At 38.5% G+C, this 18,788-nt stretch overlaps 1 protein-coding gene across 2 annotated transcripts in view; it reads right to left on the bottom strand.

Annotated features, from left to right (window-relative positions):
* The window catches only part of aaas (achalasia, adrenocortical insufficiency, alacrimia), a 29,087-nt gene extending 10,741 nt beyond the window's left edge, over positions 1–18,346 (bottom strand). Inside the window, exons 1-8 of one of the 2 annotated variants that reach the window (XM_059547041.1) lie at positions 18,292–18,333; positions 18,113–18,218; positions 17,780–17,907; positions 17,630–17,685; positions 17,460–17,551; positions 17,311–17,357; positions 17,139–17,237; positions 14,533–14,676 (exon numbers count right to left, since the gene is read on the bottom strand). In XM_059547041.1, coding sequence (XP_059403024.1) covers positions 14,533–14,676; positions 17,139–17,237; positions 17,311–17,357; positions 17,460–17,551; positions 17,630–17,685; positions 17,780–17,907; positions 18,113–18,217 — 671 coding nt within the window. In that variant the 5' untranslated portion in view covers position 18,218; positions 18,292–18,333. Of the gene's footprint in view, positions 1–14,532; positions 14,677–17,138; positions 17,238–17,310; positions 17,358–17,459; positions 17,552–17,629; positions 17,686–17,779; positions 17,908–18,112 lie in introns of both variants that reach the window. The other variant, XM_059547040.1, reaches the window with a different exon arrangement.
* Positions 18,347–18,788: the final 442 nt, after the last annotated feature.

Here is an 18,788-nt window from a genome sequence, read left to right as displayed (position 1 = left end):
CTGTCAATTTAGGACCGACTCAATTTTTTTTTCTCAAAAATCGTCTCATTCTCATTCACTGTCAGAGTCAACGGTTCGCTCTTGGTAATGATGGCTGCGGCTGCAGTAAACTAAATGCTTTTAGATCTTTGTTTTAGTTGTTTCTATGATGTACTGAAATATAATTACAAGCGCTTCATACATTTAAAAGGCTTTTATCGACAATTACATGACATTTATGCAAAGAGTCAGTATTTGCAGTGTTGGCCCTTCTTTTTCAAGACCTCTGCAATTCGACTGGGCATGCTCTCAATCAACTTCTGGGCCAAATCCTGACTGATAGCAACCCATTCTTTCATAATCACTTCTTGGAGTTTGTCACAATTAGTTGGTTTTTTTATTTGTCCACCCGCCTCTTGAGGATTGACCACAAGTTCTCAATGGGATTAAGATCTGGGGAGTTTCCAGGCCATGGACCCAAAATTTCAACATTCTGGTCCCCGAGCCACTTAGTTATCACTTTTGCCTTATGGCACGGTGCTCCATCGTGCTGGAAAATGCATTGTTCTTCACCAAACTGTTGTTGGATTGTTGGAAGAAGTTGCTGTTGGAGGGTGTTTTGGTACCATTCTTTATTCATGGCTGTGTTTTTGGGCAGAATTGTGAGTGAGCCCACTCCCTGGGATGAGAAGCAACCCCACACATGAATGGTGTCAGGATGCTTTACTGTTGGCATGACACAGGACTGATGGTAGCGCTCACCTTTTCTTCTCCGGACAAGCCTTTTTCCAGATGCCCCAAACAATCGGAAAGGGGCTTCATCTGAGAATATGACTTTGCCCCAATACTCAGCAGTCCATTCACTATACTTTCTGCAGAAGATCAATCTTGTCCCTGATGTTTTTTTGGAGAGAAGTGGCTTCTTTGCTGCCCTTCTTGACACCAGGCCATCTTCCAGAAGTCTTGGCCTCACTGTACGTGCAGATGCGCTCACACCTGCCTGCTGCCATTCCTGAGCAAGCTCTGCACTGGTGGCACTCCGATCCCGCAGCTCAATCCTCTTTAGGAGACCATCCTGGCGCTTGCTGGACTTTCTTGGACGCCCTGAAGCCTTCTTTACAAGAATTGAACCTCTTTCCTTGAAGTTCTTGATGATCCTATAAATTGTTGATTTAGGTGCAATCTTAGTAGCCACAATATCCTTGCCTGTGAAGCCATTTTTATGCAACGCAATGATGGCTGCACGCGTTTCTTTGCAGGTCACCATGGTTAACAATGGAAGAACAATGATTTCAAGCATCACCCTCCTTTTAACATGTCAAGTCTGCCATTCTAACCCAATCAGCCTGACATAATGATCTCCAGCCTTGTGCTCGTCAACATTCTCACCTGAGTTAACAAGACGATTACTGAAATGATCTCAGCAGTTCCTTTAATGACAGCAATCAAATGCAGTGGAAAGGTTTTTTTGGGATTGAGTTCATTTTCATGGCAAAGAAGGACTATGCAATTCATCTGATCACTCTTCATAACATTCTGGAGTATATGCAAATTGCTATTATAAAAACTTAAGCAGCAACTTTTCCAATTTCCAATATTTATGTAATTCTCAAAACTTTTGGCCACGACTGTACATCTAAAACATTCATTAAAACAGCTCGACACCGCTTTGACTTGGCACGAAGTTCTGGAAAAACTGTGCCCAGATCTTTTCCCATCCCTTATCCCGTCTAGTCTAAAACTTTGAAAATCTATTGCACAAATCGATTGGACCAACCAACACAAGTTTCGAAAACGAAAATATGAAAAAGTTTTTAATGGCCTTCTCTTGGAGCGCGTACAGTGCTTTTTTTTTGAACATGCGTCACACAGCACCTCCAGCTTCGGACAAACACGCATAACAGTAAATAATACTTCTGCACAGTGTTTCTCTTTTTACAACAGAAATGTGAATTCTGCCGGTTTTCAGACAGTCTCATGCATACAGATACAGATTCGGGCTAGAATCGCCTACGTATGCAATTTTTTGTTGTTGTTGACATTTCTAATCGTAAACACAGCCATGTTGAAGCCTGCAGTAAATGTTTTGCATTGTTATGGCAGTCCGCTCTGCTTATTGTTTTTTGAGAATGTTGCACTCCTGTTTGTCATTGTGCACGTAACTTCACACCAATAAATCATCAGAAATATTGGGCTTTACCAATATATTGAATCTTTACATTCGTCCTGTCCGTTGTCTGTGGATTTACCTATATTTGGTGTTATTTGCTGTATAAAATGCATCTAGACATGCAAAATCGATTTTTACATACGGGAGTCTCAAGATAACTATCAGAATACCGTACAGATGGCTAAGAGGAATTACTTTGCTGACATAATTACAAAAAATAGTAGTAAGCCGCAAGTTTTAAAATAGTAAATTTCAGTTTTTAATCCAAAATTAGATGTGCTATTCCATCTGCCACCCATTACTTGTGAGACTTTTTTGGATTACTTTGTCCGAAAGATCTCGGACATTAAAACTACAATCAAACCTAGTTTGTTTGATCCTTCTGTTGTTCGGCCACCATTTGTTACATTTGACCATTTTAGGGTTAGGGTTAGGAATTTACGAATAGGGTTAGAAATGATCTCTTTGCAGTCACTAGCTGAGGTAATCAAGCAGTCAAAACTAACTGACTGTTCATTAGACATTATTCCAGCTAAATTGATAAAGGACGCATTTGATGTTCTTGGCCACAGTATTTTAGTCATTATAAACAATAGTCTTTTAACTGGAGTTGTTCCTAAACACTTTAAATGCGCTCTTGTCCAGCCCCTTTTGAAAAAAAAACTAATTTGGACCCTTCTGTTGTATCAAATTACCGGTCAATCTCGAAGTTACCTTTTTTGTCCAAGGTTTTGGAGAAGGTCGTTTTGAATCAAATAAATAGCTTTTTGATTCAGAACGATATCTTTGAAGTTTTTCAGTCAGGTTTTAGTCTGCCTTGATCAGGGTTTTAAATGATTTGCTGACTGCAGTTGACTCGGGGTCTTCAGCAGTTCTTGTTTTACTGGACCTTAGCGCTGCGTTTGATACCATTGACCATGATATTTTACTCTCACGTCTAGAAAATGTAGTAAGAATTCAAGGTACAGCGCTTGCATGGTTCAAGTCTTTTCTTTTAAATAGAACTTTTTCGGTAAATATTGGTCGAGATCGTTTACAACCTGCTTCTCTGCTCAGTGGGGTTCCACAGGGGTCCATTCTTGGCCCAATCTTGTTTTCCTTGTATTTGCTACCCCTTGGGTCAATTTTTAGCAAGCATGGAATCCCCTTTCACTTTTATGCAGATGATATGCAAATTTATCTCCCTCTGAAAAAGAACAGCAAGAACTAAATAGAGTTGTTGGGTAATTGTATACATGACATTAAATTATGGTTATCTTCCAATTTTTTAAAACTAAATGAAGAGAAAACTGAAGTCGTGTGGTTTGGAGTTCCAAATAATCTTGATGATCTGGGTGATTTAGCCCCCTTTTGTAAGCCATTAGTCCGGAATTTAGGTGTTCTTTTTGACAGTGATCTCAGGTTTGAGAGACAAATTTATTCTGTCATTAAGTCTTGTTTCTATCATTTGAGATTAATAGCGAAAGTGAAACCATTTCTGTCCACTCGTGACCTCGAAAAGCTCATTCATGCATTTATATTTACAAGACTAGATTACTGCAATGTCCTTTATGTCGGCATAAATAAGGCCATCCTTAAAAATATTCTTGTTTGCCAGAACCCGACCGACCCTGTCAATTTAGCACCGACTCAATTTTTATTTTATTTTTTGCTTTTAGTCCGGCCGACTTGCCGATTGTAAATTTGCGTTAAGACCGACCAATTATTTTTTTACTCTTCAAACAACTAATACAAACACAATAAACTACTATTAATTATACTATTTAAGTAAGTTTTGTAAATATATGAATTGCCTTGGCCTACATACAAACGAAGGCTATCTTTTATAAAAGAAAAAACCCTTGACGTCATCTGTGTTAACACGGATGTCACACTGTGGCCTGTGCGTTCGCTTCGTCTCATACTCTCAGTGTCAGAGTCAACGGCTCGCGCTTGGTAATGATGGCTGCGGCTGCAGTAAACTAAATGTTCCCGGTCTCTGTTCAAAGTCATACGGGTTCGGGCACCATAATACATCTAAAACATTCATTAAAACAGCTCGACACCACTTTAACTTGGCACGAAGTTCTGGAAAAACTGTGCCCAGATCTTTTCCCATCCCTTCTCCTCTCTAGTCTAAAACCGTGACCGTGTCGACTGTCACTTTATGTTCGAAAATCTATTGCACGAATAAAGCACGAATCAACCAACACAAGTTTCGAAAACGAAAATAAGAAAATGATTTTAACGACCTTCTCTCGGAGCGCGTCCAGGTTTTTTTTTTTTTGAACATGCGTCACACAGCAACTGCAGCTTCGGACAAACACGCATAACAGCAAATAATACTTCTGCACAATGTTTCTCTTTTTACAACAGAAATGTGAATTCAGCCGGTATTCAGTCTCATACAGTTTCGGCTTGAATCGCCTAGGGCTGTCAAAATAGCTGAAAAACTAAATTCAAATTTTTTTACTTCAATATGATCAAAATTTGAATTTTGTTCGAATTTTAAATGCATAATTTCAGTTAGGGTGAAGAAAAGCTTTTTGCTTCTCTTCTGAGGCTCAAGATAGCGCATCAAGCAAAATATTACTGCATGTTTATTCAAAGCATTAGAATACATGACTGTGAAATTTTTTTTTAAAATAATGTTTATGAACCAATTATTATTAAATAAGTTGTTTAAAGAACTATAAACAAAACAGCGTCATGTATGCATGCATTGTTAAATAAAAAAGGCGGAAAACCAGTCACACAGGATACATTTTTTTTCATTTAAAAACATGAGATGCAGTGGGATGGGGAACAAAAACCCAACAAAGTCTCGAGATATTTTTAGAAAATTAAATTAATACATAAATTAGTTTTTAAAGTCCAACGGTGTCCTTCTAGAAAATGCGCGAAATATTCGTTCTGTGTGAACGGCTTGGTTTCAGTTTTGATGTAAACAAGAATCTTCTCCACAATGATGTTCTTTTTTTTTTTTTTTTTTTAAGTGGCTTTAACTGGATAGGCTAACATAACCTTATAATGCAATGACACATACATCGTCATCGCATCTCGTGCGCGTACACGAGGTGAAAGATGAGAAAGCAGATACTGCGTGTCGAGCTTGTCCGCCTTTGAGAGTTGTGTAGACACAGCTGTGCGCGCGGCGAGGTGGACTGGAACATGTACCGGGGCTCATAAGGCAGCTTCCTTAATGCACACCTAAAATTCGAATGCGCATTCGAATGTGGATTTTTATTTTAAATTCGACGAATATTCGGAATTTTTTTTTTGAAAGCCTAAGAAAATCGCCTATGCGATTTTTTTGTTGTTGTTGACATTTCTAATCGTAAACACAGCCATGTTGAAGCGTGCAGTAAATGTTTTGCATTGTTATGGCAGTCCGCTCTGCTTATTGTTTTTCGAGAATGTTGCACTCCTGTTTGTCATTGTGCACGTAACTTCACGCCAATAAATCAACAGAAATATTGGTCTTTACCAATATATTGAATCTTTACATTCCTCCTGCCTGTTGTCCGTGGATTTACCTATATTTGGTGTTATTTGCCGTATAAAACTTTAGACATGCAAAATCGATTTTACAATCGATTCAATGAACACTGGTCACTCAAATCAAACAGGATTTATTTTTCACAAAAGTGAAAACCCAAGAAAGCAAAGTAAACGTTCTCTCATTTGTAGGTTGCATTGATACGTTGTGCATCAACAAGTGTTGACATTTCCCAACACCACAGCAGTAATGACTTTATGAACTACTTTACTTCTAAAATCAATACTATTAGAGATAAAATTGCAACCATTCAGCCGTCAGCTACAGTATCACATCAGACAGTGCACTATAGACCCCCTGAGGAACAGTTCCACTCATTCTCTACCATAGGAGAGGAAGAATTGTATAAACTTGTTAAATCATCTAAACCAACAACATGTATGTTGGACCCTATACCATCTAAGCTCCTGAAAGAGGTGCTTCCAGAAGTCATAGATCCTCTTCTGACTATTATTAATTCCTCATTGTCATTAGGACATGTCCCCAAAACCTTCAAACTGGCTGTTATTAAGCCTCTCATCAAAAAACCACAACTTGACCCCAAAGAACTAGTTAATTATAGACCAATCTCGAATCTCCCTTTTCTGTCCAAGATGCTAGAAAAGGTGGTATCCACACAATTACATTCCTTCTTAGAGAAAAATGGTATATGTGAGGATTTCCAGTCAGGTTTTAGACCGTATCATAGTACTGAGACTGCTCTTCTTAGAGTTACAAATGATCTGCTCTTATCATCTGATCGTGGGTGTATCTCTCTATTAGTTTTATTGGATCTTAGTGCTGCGTTTGACACAATTGACCACAACATTCTTTTGCATAGACTTGAACACTTTGTTGGCATCAGTGGAAGTGCATTAGCATGGTTTAAATCGTACTTATATGACCGCCATCAGTTCGTAGCAGTGAATGAAGATGTATCCTATCGATCACAAGTGCAGTATGGAGTACCTCAAGGCTCAGTACTAGGGCCGCTACTCTTCACGCTTTATATGTTACCCTTGGGAGATATCATCAGGAAACATGGTGTTAGCTTTCACTGTAATGCTGATGATACTCAGCTCTATATTTCTTTGCAGCCCGGTGAAACACACCAATTTGAAAAACTAATGGATTGCATAGTCGATATAAAAAACTGGATGACGAGTAATTTCTTACTGCTAAATTCTGAAAAAACAGAGGTGTTAATTATAGGACCTAAAAACTCTGCTTGTAATAACCTAGAACACTGTCTAAGACTTGATGGTTGCTCTGTCAATTCTTCGTCATCAGTTAGGAACCTAGGTGTGCTATTTGATCGCAATCTTTCCTTAGAAAGGCACGTTTCTAGCATTTGTAAAACTGCATTTTTCCATCTCAAAAATATATCTAAATTACGGCCTATGCTCTCAATGTCAAATGCAGAAATGTTAATCCATGCATTTATGACCGTTAGATTATTGTAATGCTTTATTTGGTGGTTGTTCTGCACGCTTAGTAAACAAACTACAGCTAGTCCAAAATGCAGCAGCAAGAGTTCTTACTAGAACCAGGAAGTATGACCATATTAGCCCGGTCCTGTCAACACTGCACTGGCTCCCTATCAAGCATCGTATAGATTTTAAAATATTGCTTATTACTTATAAAGCCCTGAATGGTTTAGCACCTCAGTATTTGAATGAGCTCCTTTTACATTATAATCCTCTACGTCCGCTACGTTCTCAAAACTCAGGCAATTTGATAATACCTAGAATATCAAAATCAACTTCAGGCGGCAGATCCTTGTCCTATTTGGCGCCCAAACTCTGGAATAACCTACCTAACATTGTTCGGGAGGCAGACACACTCTTGCAGTTTAAATCTAGATTAAAGACCCATCTCTTTAACCTGGCATACACATAACATACTAATATGTTTTTATTATCCAAATCCGTTAAAGGATTTTTAGGCTGCATTAATTAGGTAAACCGGAACCGGAAACACTTCCCATAACAACCTATGTACTTGCTACATCATTAGAAGAATGGCATCTACGCTAATATTTGTCTGTTTCTCTCTTGTTCCGAGGTCACCAGATCCAGTCTGTGTCCAGATCAGAGGGTCACTGCAGTCACCCAGATCCAGCACGTATCCAGACCAGATGGTGGATCATCACCTAGAAAGGACCTCTACATCCCTGAAAGACAGCGGAGACCAGGACAACTAGAGCCCCAGATACAGATCTCCTGTAAAGACCTTGTCTCAGAGGACCACCAGGACAAGACCACAGGAAACAGATGATTCTTCTGCACAATCTGACTTTGCTGCAGCCTGGAATTGAACTACTGGTTTCGTCTGGTCAGAGGAGAACTGGCCCCCCAACTGAGCCTGGTTTCTCCCAAGGTTTTTTTCTCCATTCTGTCACCGATGGAGTTTCGGTTCCTTGCCGCTGTCGCCTCTGGCTTGCTTAGTTGGGGACACTTCATCTACAGCGATATCGTTGACTTGATTGCAAATAAATGCACAGACACTATTTAACTGAACAGAGATGACATCACTGAATTCAATGATGAACTGCCTTAACTATCATTTTTGCATTATTGACTCTGTTTTCCTAATGAATGTTGCACACACAGTGCCCTCCATAAATATTGGAACCATAAAGACAAAACAGCTTTTTCTACTGTGGAGCCAAGACATTTGCAAACTACATTTACATTATATTTAGTCATTTAGCAGATGCTTTTATCCAAAGCAACTTACAAATGAGGACAATGGAAGCAATCAAAATCAACAAAAAAGCAATGATATACAAGTGCTATAACAAGTCTCAGTTAGCTTAAATGCAGTACATGTTGCAAGGGCTTTTAAATATAATAAATAAAAATAAAATAAAATAAAAAAAGATTAGAAATTTTTTAAAGAATAGAATTAGAATAGTGAGTTTTAAAGTTAGAGGGTCAAATAAAGATGTAAGTGGTGTGTTTTTAGCCGATTCTCGAAGATGCTCGGATTGAGTTGGGGAGGTCATTCCACCAGGAGGGAACATTTAATTTAAAAGTCAGTAAAAGTGACTTTGTGCTTCTTCGGGATGGCACAATCAAGCAACGTTCACATACAGAACGCAAGCTTCTAGAGGGCACATAAGTCTGAAGTAATACATTTAGGTAAATGGGTGCAGAGCCAGTGGTAGTTTTGAAGACAAACGTCAATGCCTTGAATTTTATGCGAGCAGCTATTGGTGGCCAGTGCAAACTGATAAACAGAGGTGTGACGCGTATTATTTTTGGCTCATAAAAAATTTCTTGCTGCCGCATTTTGGATTAATTGTAAAGGTTTGATAGAACTGGCTGGAAGACCTGCCAAGAGGGCATTGCAATAGTCCAGCCTGGACAGAACAAGAGCTTGAACAAGGAGTTGTGCAGCATGTTCCCAAAGAAAGGATCTGATCTTCTTGATGTTGAATAAAGCAAATCTGCAGGATCGGACAGTTTTAGCAATGTGCTCTGAGAAAGTCAGCTGATCATCAATCATAACTCCAAGGCTTCTAGCCATTTTTGAAGGAATTATGGTTGATGTGCTTAACTTGATGGTGAAATTGTGATGAAACGATGGGTTTGCTGGAATCACAAGCAGTTCTGTCTTGGCAAGGTTGAGTTGAAGGTGATGGTCCATCATCCAGGAAGAAATGTCTGTTATTCAAGCTGAGATGCGAATAGCTACCGTCGGATCATCAGGATGGAATGAGAGGAAGAGTTGAGTGTCATCAGCATAGCAGTGATATGAAAAGCCATGTTTCTGAATGACCGAACCTAATGATGCCATGTAGACAGAGAAAAGAAGTGGTCCAAGAACTGAGCCCTGAGGCACCCCAGTAGTTAGATGTTGTGACTTGGACACCTCACCTCTCCAAGATACTTTGAAGGACCTATCTGATAGGTAAGACTCAAACCACTGGAGTGTGGTTCCTGAGATGCCCTTTGCCAGTATATATAAGTAAAAGTTAAAAATTTCCATCTGGGTACCCAGATGCTTTGTTTAAAAAAAAAAGTCAAAGGACTGTGGCTTCTGAGAATTGTTATATTTTCCCTTTTATTTTACAAAATAAGAAAAGTCATCATTTAAGCTAGGGCTGTGCGATATGACTAAAAAAACCTAGTGTGATTTCTTTAATAAATTTTGCGATTTCCAATTTAATCATGATTTTGACATACACAGACATGCTTCACGTGATCAGCTAGAGACAAAATAGAAGGACAATCTGACCACACCCAATAGCCACAACCCAAGCACTCATTATTAAAAACATCTATTTTAGCATATTAAAAGATAGATCTTTTATTGTAAAAATACATACTGTCCTGTAAAACCTAAAAGACAGCATTTCATAATCATGACCACAATATAATAGTATAATAAAGTAGAGGTCGACCGATATATCGGCCGGCCGATATATCGGGCCGATATTTGTCATTTTTTAATATATCGGCATCGGCCGATATACGTGTTTAGTAGCACCGATTTAAAGTCAGGCACGTCAGCGGGCAGCCCCGTGTTATTGGTGCGGTGGAAAGTGCTGCAGCAGCATGTGAAGCACCCCAAGCCAAAACTTTTGGAAGATTCAACAGCAGTCCTGGGAGATAAAGGTAGTCAGAGAATTTCACTCTGTAAATGGGGTGGAGAAGTTGGCAGCTCTAACAAACACTGCAGCGTGACGTTACCAAAGTAAACTGTCTCTGACGTTACTCCGCCGCTCACAGACAGCACCGCGCTCGGAGAGACAGCTGTCCTGGAGCTGCCCAGAACCGTGAATCACATTTGTTCGGAAGCATGGTTTGATGCAGACAATAACCAGTTTTCCATCCAACTCATTTGTATTTAGGGATGTCAATATTTGATCATTTCCATGATCGATCGTCGTTTAAATTAATGATCAATTAATTACTTTAATGCTGCAAAATGCGTCTGCAGCGGTATTATTATAATGTGCAAAAGCCACTTGGAAAAAAAGCTTTCTCATCCGAATTAAAGGGGTTTTAGTCTGAATAAAATGCTAGTAGCAGGACTGTAAAATGAATAGATGTGATTATGATCATTTGATAAAATGAAGAGAGCGCGCCATACGTTGGAGATCATTTTACTTTGTTGACTGTTTCCCGTCAAGGAGACCACTGAAAGCGCCTCTTTAAATGGTTTCGTGGTGCTCGTTGTTGTATTTTAAAACGCATCTGCAATAAATGACACACTATAGTAGTGGTGCAACGGATCATCATTGATCCGTGATCCGTTCGGATCAATATCTTCGGTTTGGCACACACGTGACCAGCGGATTGATTTATGAAAAAAAAAAGTTGCGCATGTTTAGTCCACACTCAGTGGTCATGGCGAGCGGAGGAACGGAGGAGCTTGAACGCCCGGTTCATTTTGGATTCCCTGTCAGATATAATGATGAGGAAAGAAGTTAGAGTGAAAAGATTGTGCCAGATCTTTATGAACAGGAGAAGAAAACAGTTGTGGATGAACTATCCCGAGCATCCTCTGTTGCGCTCACGACAGACGGGTGGACGTCCAGGGGGACGGAGAGCTCTGTGACGATAACTGCTCTCTTCATCACAGCACACTGGGAGATGAGAAGTCGGGCTATTATGTTAAAAAGAAGATATTATGTGCACTTTAAGTTGATTTCTTATATTTTAATTTAATAATTTAATGTTAATAAAAAAAAAGACAAAACGTATGTTTATTTGTCTTGGCCTTTTTTTTGCTTATCCGAACAATGATCCGATCCATACGAGGACGAGCGAGCGCGGGTTTGACCAGATGTATTTGGAGGTTATTGCTCACGTCTCGTTCTGCATATATCCAAATGTTTCCATATTCGCAATGTATCTGAATGTTAAACTATAATATTTTTTATTTATTTAATGTAAACTAGACGGAAAGATCATTCTCTACACATGAGTAAAAACCTCCTTGGCATAACAGCAGAGTGGACCGGTATACTACGGTCTGTTTAAACTGACCAGTGTAACCTTTTATGTGTTTGGTTGACTGTACTTTATTTTAATAATGAACAGACTGCGATGCAAGTTTGAAATTAGAATGCACTTTAGATGTTCTGTGTCATTTATACCAAACACAAATGTTGCTGGTTGCTAGTGTGTTTGCAGCACTACTGTTATTTATTTTTTATATATATATTTTTTTTTTTATATTTTTCAGATTTTTATTTTTAAAATTGTATTTATTTAAATATATATTTAAGTTTACATTTATGTTCCAACAAACTTGAAAAATTCTACTTGATAAATGCTCTAAAACTTATGTAAATATATATAATATATATATATATATATTACCTGTTTTATATATTTAATACTTGGTCAGTTCATTGATTTTGTTTGGTTAACTTTGGATACATTATTTTAATACCGTGCAGTGCACAAAATTAAGATTCGAGAGATGGTTCAAGTCAGTGCTCAATAAATGATAAGTTTAGAAATGTTGTGCATCCACTTATTATTAGTGTGACATTTTAGCATTCAAATGAAGGGGAAAACTTCAAGATATCGGCCCTAAAAATCGGCAGCACATATCGGCCATCGGCTGACCCTGACCTCTAAACATCGGCATCGGCTAGAGAAAAACCCATATCGGTCGATCTCTATAATAAAGTGCTATAATATATTATAGTAAAGTATATAGAATTATTAATAATAATAATAATAATAAAGCACTTGTCAAAAGTTTGAAAACGTTACAATTATTAATAATTTTGAAATACGTATTTTATGCTCATCATAAATAACATTTTAGATTATCAATGTTGAAAACAATTTTGCTGCTTCATTTTTTGTGTGGAAATGATACACTATTTTTCAGGATTTTTTTAATAAATATAAAGTTTAAATGAACAGCATTTATTTGCATTTATCAAATGTTTTAAATAAATTAAATATCCTTACTTTTTGTCACTTTCTTGCATAATGAATAAAATTATGAATTTCGCTCTCCTTTTTAAATCTTAATGTTTAAGTTGAATCATTGTTTTCACAAAAAAAAATATTAAGCAGCAAAACGGTTTCTAACATTGATAATGAGAAATGTTTATTGAGCAGCAAATCTGCATATCAGAATGATTTCTGAAGGATTTTGACACTGAAACTTCTCTTTGTAAACAACAGCACATTTAAAATGTTTCCAATGATGAATGTTGCATTCACAAATGCAAATAAAAGTGGCTCAAACCGAGTGCAGCACTAACAGTGAATCACAACTAAAAACAGCACTGTAACAGCAGACATACTACAGTCTAATATATAATTACATCAAAACTGTTGGTAATTTTATGACGGCACTACCCATCTCAAATTCTCACCGCCATTCATAAGTCACTGGGTCAAATAACGAGTTTCGCGTTTGGCGCTTTGAATGATTTGAGCGCTTAACTGTCCTGCAGATGGCGCCGCAAGCTCGTGCAGCGCTCATTACATGATGTTTTTTCCACAGTTTATTTAGGTAACAGCTTAAGGCCATTTGTGCGATTTCAATCATCATGCAGTAACCAAAACGTGGCGTAAATATATCCACACCATACAGACATTCTATACCATGTGTACGCACTTTTTTTTCCTGGCGTGAGAAAAGTGATGAAGTAAACAACGACTTTAAACTTTTCACATCGATATACACATTTACATTAAATACTCAACTCACATTAATGGAGATAAACACTGAAATTACATAATTTTATGTAATTTCAATGAAAGGTGCTGTATGTTTTTGAGTCTACTAAAGCATACACATATCATAATATGTTTGCAGATATTTAATAAAATGTGCGTTCCGGGCCTCAATCTTGGACTTTGTTTTGGTCTGTAAAACCCACCCACTGCCAGTTTACCCAACTGTATTCGACACCCCGGGTTGCCAGTTGGCAGAAAACACTGCGCATTTCTTTTCAGTCGAGGAAGCTTGCAAACTGAAGGGATCAGAGCATCAATCTGGCAACCTGCGTGTGCGTCAAGTCTGAGGAGGAGGGAGCTGCTGAAGAACCCTCTACAATATTTTTAATTTGGACTTCAATGACTGGGTGTCAATCCTGCATACAGCACCTTTAAATGTTTGGACAACCCGATGGATCAAACAGATGAAACTCTTATGCACCCGAAACTAATTAACAGAGAGATTAGAAGTGAAACATAACCAAGGTAACCAAGGAAAGGCTGTATGTGGTCTGTATCTGCTGTTCCAGAGGCGCCTCCTGCTGTCAGAGAGTGAATCTGCATCTCATTCAGAGCTTCTGCTGTTGGTTTCATTCAGGCATGTAGAATCATTTCACAAAGCTTGTCAGAGCATTCTGTTTTTGCTTCAAATTAGCTTATTATTCAATCTAATTATGTGTATGATTATTATTATGTAACTAAATTATATAAATGATATGTATATGAATTACCGGTATATAACAAATCAAATTTAATTACAGATTTAGGTTAAATAAAGATATCAGTCTATTATTTTTAGGAAACAAATCAAAGATTTTCTGAGCTGTAACAACAATAACAGTGATATTTTTGCTTAAGGTTATCATACCATCAAATTCTCATACCAGCCTTATCTTACTGGTGCTTCAGCGTCTTTAGAGGCGCACAGCTTGAACAAATCAAAATAAAATAAATAATAAAATAAAAACATTTCAGTGGATCATTACAATACAGGAGGACCCGGAGCGCTTGTGGTGTGAAGCGCTCTGTTGTGTTGATGCAGCAGGCTTTATTTAGATTGATAAGACAGTGCATGCGTCCACCATTGGGATACGCTGCCCTAAACATACACACATGTGTTCCCCTGCGGTGTGAGGATCTGCTCTACAGTGGTGTTGGAGCAGTACCTGGTGGAGAGCGAGGCGGGGTCCACGTGCCAGATGAGCAGACAGGACTGACAGGCCACGGCCAGAGCAGAGCCACACAGAGGCTTCCACTGCAGAGCACACACAGACCTCTGGCAGCGGTGCTTCAGCGTCGGCGTCGGAGAACTGCAGCACAGGCACAAACACACAGCCAACATGCAGTTACTACACACTTATGGTGTACGAGGAGCAGTAACTGTAACTCTGATTCACAGTATAAAATACACACTTTTATAAAAGAAAATACATACTTAAAATACAGACTTTTTGATATGTAATGCAAGTAGGGCTGGACGATATGGACAAAATTCATATCACAATATAGGTCTTAATTTCGGTCGATACGATATAATTCCGATATCAATATGATAAAAAATTATATAAAAAAACCTCATAAAAAAAATGTCAAGTCTATGAAACCTATTCCTATAAAACTATCATATTTTAAGGGGAAAAAAATGCATAAATAAATAAATGTTCACCTTTTATTTGTATTTAGCCTTCATACAATCAAGAAATCTGAAATCACTGTCAAATAATCATCTCAGACTCACCTAATTAATATTAATATCTTTAACTTTAAACTATAGGCTAATATACACTGCCAGTCAAAAGTTTTTGAACAGTAAGTTTTAATGTTTTTAAAGAATTCTCTTTCCAAGTCTGCATTTATTTGATCCAAAATACAGAAAACCAGTAACATTGAAATATTTTTACTATTTAAGATAACATTTTAAAATGTATAATTTATTCCTGTGATTCCAAAGCTTTATTTTTAGCATCATTACTCCAGTCACATGATCTTCAGAAATCATTTTTCTATACAAAAAACATTCATTATGTTGAAACCAGCAGTGTAGAATTTGTATAGAAAGTTCAGAAGAAGAGTATTTAACTGAAATAAAAATATTTTGTAACGTTATAAATGACATCACTATCAATTTAAAGCATCCTTGCTACATAAAAGTATTATTATAATAAAGCTTTTGAATGGAAAAGTGTATTACGTTACAAAATCTTTTCGTTTCAGATAAATGCTGATCTTTATATTCATCAAAGAATCCTGAAACAAATTACTCAACTGTTTTAAATATTATTATTATTAATAATAATCAGAAATGTTTCTTGAGCAGTAAATCATGATATTATTCTGATTTCTGAAGATCATGTGACACTGAAGACTGGAGGAATGATGCTGAAAATACAGAAATACATTACACTTTCAAATATGCAAATGGAAGGCAGTTTTTTTAAATAGTAAAAATATTTCACAAATTGCACTGCTTTTGCTGTATTTTGGATCAAATAAATGCAGGCTCGGTGAGCAGAAGAGAATTGATTGGTCATTTGTACTGGATTGTAAAGATGTTGATAAAGCTGATAAAGGGTTTTTAGGGATTATTCAGTAAGGCACTAGATAGAGCAGCTCCGTATAAGAATTAAACAGCGATCAGAACCTTAATTAATTCAATTAAATTAAAAAACTGGATTAAATTAATGAATGATTGTTTTAAAAAGTTCTTTGAATGATTTGGAAGTTAGTAGTTTTCAGCTTTATAGATTAATTAGACATGAGGAGAAGTCTCCGAATAGGAACCTAAAGGTGGAGGAGAATTGAATTTCTAATCCAAAGGAGGTTGCTGAATCTTTTAATCATTATTTCATATCATTAGCTGATAAATTATATAACCATCTTCCAGAGCGGCCTGATTCTGATAAGATGCTAGTGAAATCCTTTTATGAGCAACGTGGAAGATGAGACCAGTTACCGAAAGTGAGGATCTTACATATTTAAATGAAATAAAAATAAATAAAGCTTCTGGGATTGATAATATCCTGCATTTTTGGGCTAGAGTGATTGCTCCTTATGTATCATATATCTTACATTTATCAGTTGAACAAGGAAAAATACCAAGGTAGTTAAAAGTGCTAGAGTAAAATGCATCTAAAATGAAATTAAATAAGGATGATAGCTTTCTGATTCAGATGAAGGATATGGCTATAGAGGTAAAAACTGTAGTAAACTATTTGTGTTGTTTAATAGATCGTATATTACCGGGAGATTCTATAGCTAGAAAGGCATTTATAAATGGTTTTTCACTCTTTAAAATTATTAGCAGGTGCCTTGATTCAACCCCATTTGGATTATGCTTCCTCCGTTTGGTATCGTACTGTAGTTGTTCCCAAGTTATGAAGCAATAGATTGCAAAAGGCTCAAAACAAATTAGTTTGGATAATTTCAAAAGTGCATTCTCGATCGCATTTGCATAATGAAAGTTTTAAGGAGTTGGGTTTATTGACTGTGGGGGGAAAAGGGTCACATTTTTAAAAAATGGGTATGACACACAGAATTGTGAATAATGTGGTTCTTTAGAAAATGACTTCTACATGGCGAGTCAACAGCATTGTCCATGTAAATGTAAGAGTTTGGTGCCTCACAAACAAATCAATGTATGGAAAACACTGCTAATCGAAATATTGCAAATGTGTTTTAAAATCATATCACTGTTACTGAAAATCATTGTCCCACGATACATCTTGATACTGAATTACTGTCCAGCCCTGTGTGTTTGTGTCCACTGGAATACCTGTTAGATTTGTAAATCTTGATGGAGTCGTCCAGCAGAGCCACAGCGAATTTATCAGTGTGAGGATGCCAGGCGAAGCTTCTCAGAGCGCTGTCAGACCTGAAAACATCATCACACATCACACAACCTCCTGAGCTCAGCTCATAAACCTGCAGCCGATCACAGCACCTACCAATCCAGCATCTGGGAGAACTCTGCCACCATCTCGTCACTGCTCAGCTAGCGGACGGAGAGAGAGAGAGAGAGAGAGAGAGAGAGAGAGAGCGTCCATTATAAGTGCAGTGTGACGCCCTCACAGATCCACAGCCGGGACACACTCACCGTCAGATGTGGAAACAGAGAGCCGTGGAAGGAAGAAGCCCATCTGAGCAGAGCCAGGACGCAGGAGGAGCCCACAGCCAGGAAGCTGGGCACTGAAACACAAGAGGACAGGGACTCAGACGTCTGCCAGAGACCGACCGCTGCGTGATCACAGTGTGTCCGAGACATACCTTCATCTGCACTGTTAGTGATCTCATCTAACAGACCGTACAGACCCGCGTCACGCCTGAAACACACACACAGATGAGCAGATCCTCTACACTCAGGGTGTCTCACACCCAGTCTAGTGGGGGTCAGTAGACATGCTCTCTCTCTCTCACCAGGCCCCGGCGCTCCTCATCCACAGCGTGTCTCTCTGGTCCAGGAAGGCTGATCTGCTGCTGCTCTCCGGGCGACTGTGACCCTTCAGGGTGTCTCTGGTGAACTGAGGACTGGGCAGATCACACACCTGCACACACACACACACACAACAGTCTGCTGGTCTGTGATCAGCTTCTGAGGATATTATCAAAGCCAGAACAAGACGAGGTCAGTCAGTGTGAGATGTTAGAGCAGTGAGTTAAACTCCTGGCTCGTGTGAAGAGGTCAGACGGAGTGTGTTTGGTCCAGTGATCTGGTGTTTGTGAGGAGGTTATTATAGGACGCGTTCAGACCTGTGAGTGTTCTCCGGGATCCAGCGCGGACAGAAGCTCGTTGTTCCGCTCGAACAGCGTCTGTGCAGCCGTTACCGGCGCCGGGAACACACCGAGGGAACACATCTTGCACACAGACAGCACATAGACTTCACAAACACGCGTGAACCGAGAAAACACGGCAGCGAAAGAGCACTCACCTTCTGATCAGATCAGCGAAACCCGCGCCTTCAGCCTACGGAAGCCCGACGAGACAAACAGCGCAGGAGTCAGAACGCGAACGCGTTTTCACAACAGAAGTCAGACTCTGACGCATCAGAGGCGCACTGCTGCCCTCCTCAGTCCAGTTGAAGAACTCCACTTACTGCGTTCTTACGTAAATACCCGTTCGGTGTGAAACGTTAATAACAGCTTTTGTTGATTCTTTAGAACTTAGAATCTGTAACTCCAGATTCCAACCGCTCAGAAAATAATAGATCTGTTGCTAGGCGATGAATAACGCGTTCCATCAGAACATGATTCACAGTATACTCTGGATGCTTGTCAACCAGCGCCATCCCATAATTCAGTGCACAGCTTGTTTGTGATGTGTTTAAATGCTGACTGTAGTGAAACATATTTGTTGTTTATTATGTTTATTCATTTTTGTGTTTCTTTGCAAAATAATATTCTTGCACACATATCTTCCATACGCTAC

This window comes from Carassius carassius, unplaced genomic scaffold, assembly GCF_963082965.1.
Source record: "Carassius carassius unplaced genomic scaffold, fCarCar2.1 SCAFFOLD_58, whole genome shotgun sequence".
In the NCBI taxonomy this organism is placed as follows: Eukaryota; Metazoa; Chordata; class Actinopteri; order Cypriniformes; family Cyprinidae; genus Carassius; species Carassius carassius.
This window is presented reverse-complemented; position numbering and strand designations above follow the sequence as displayed.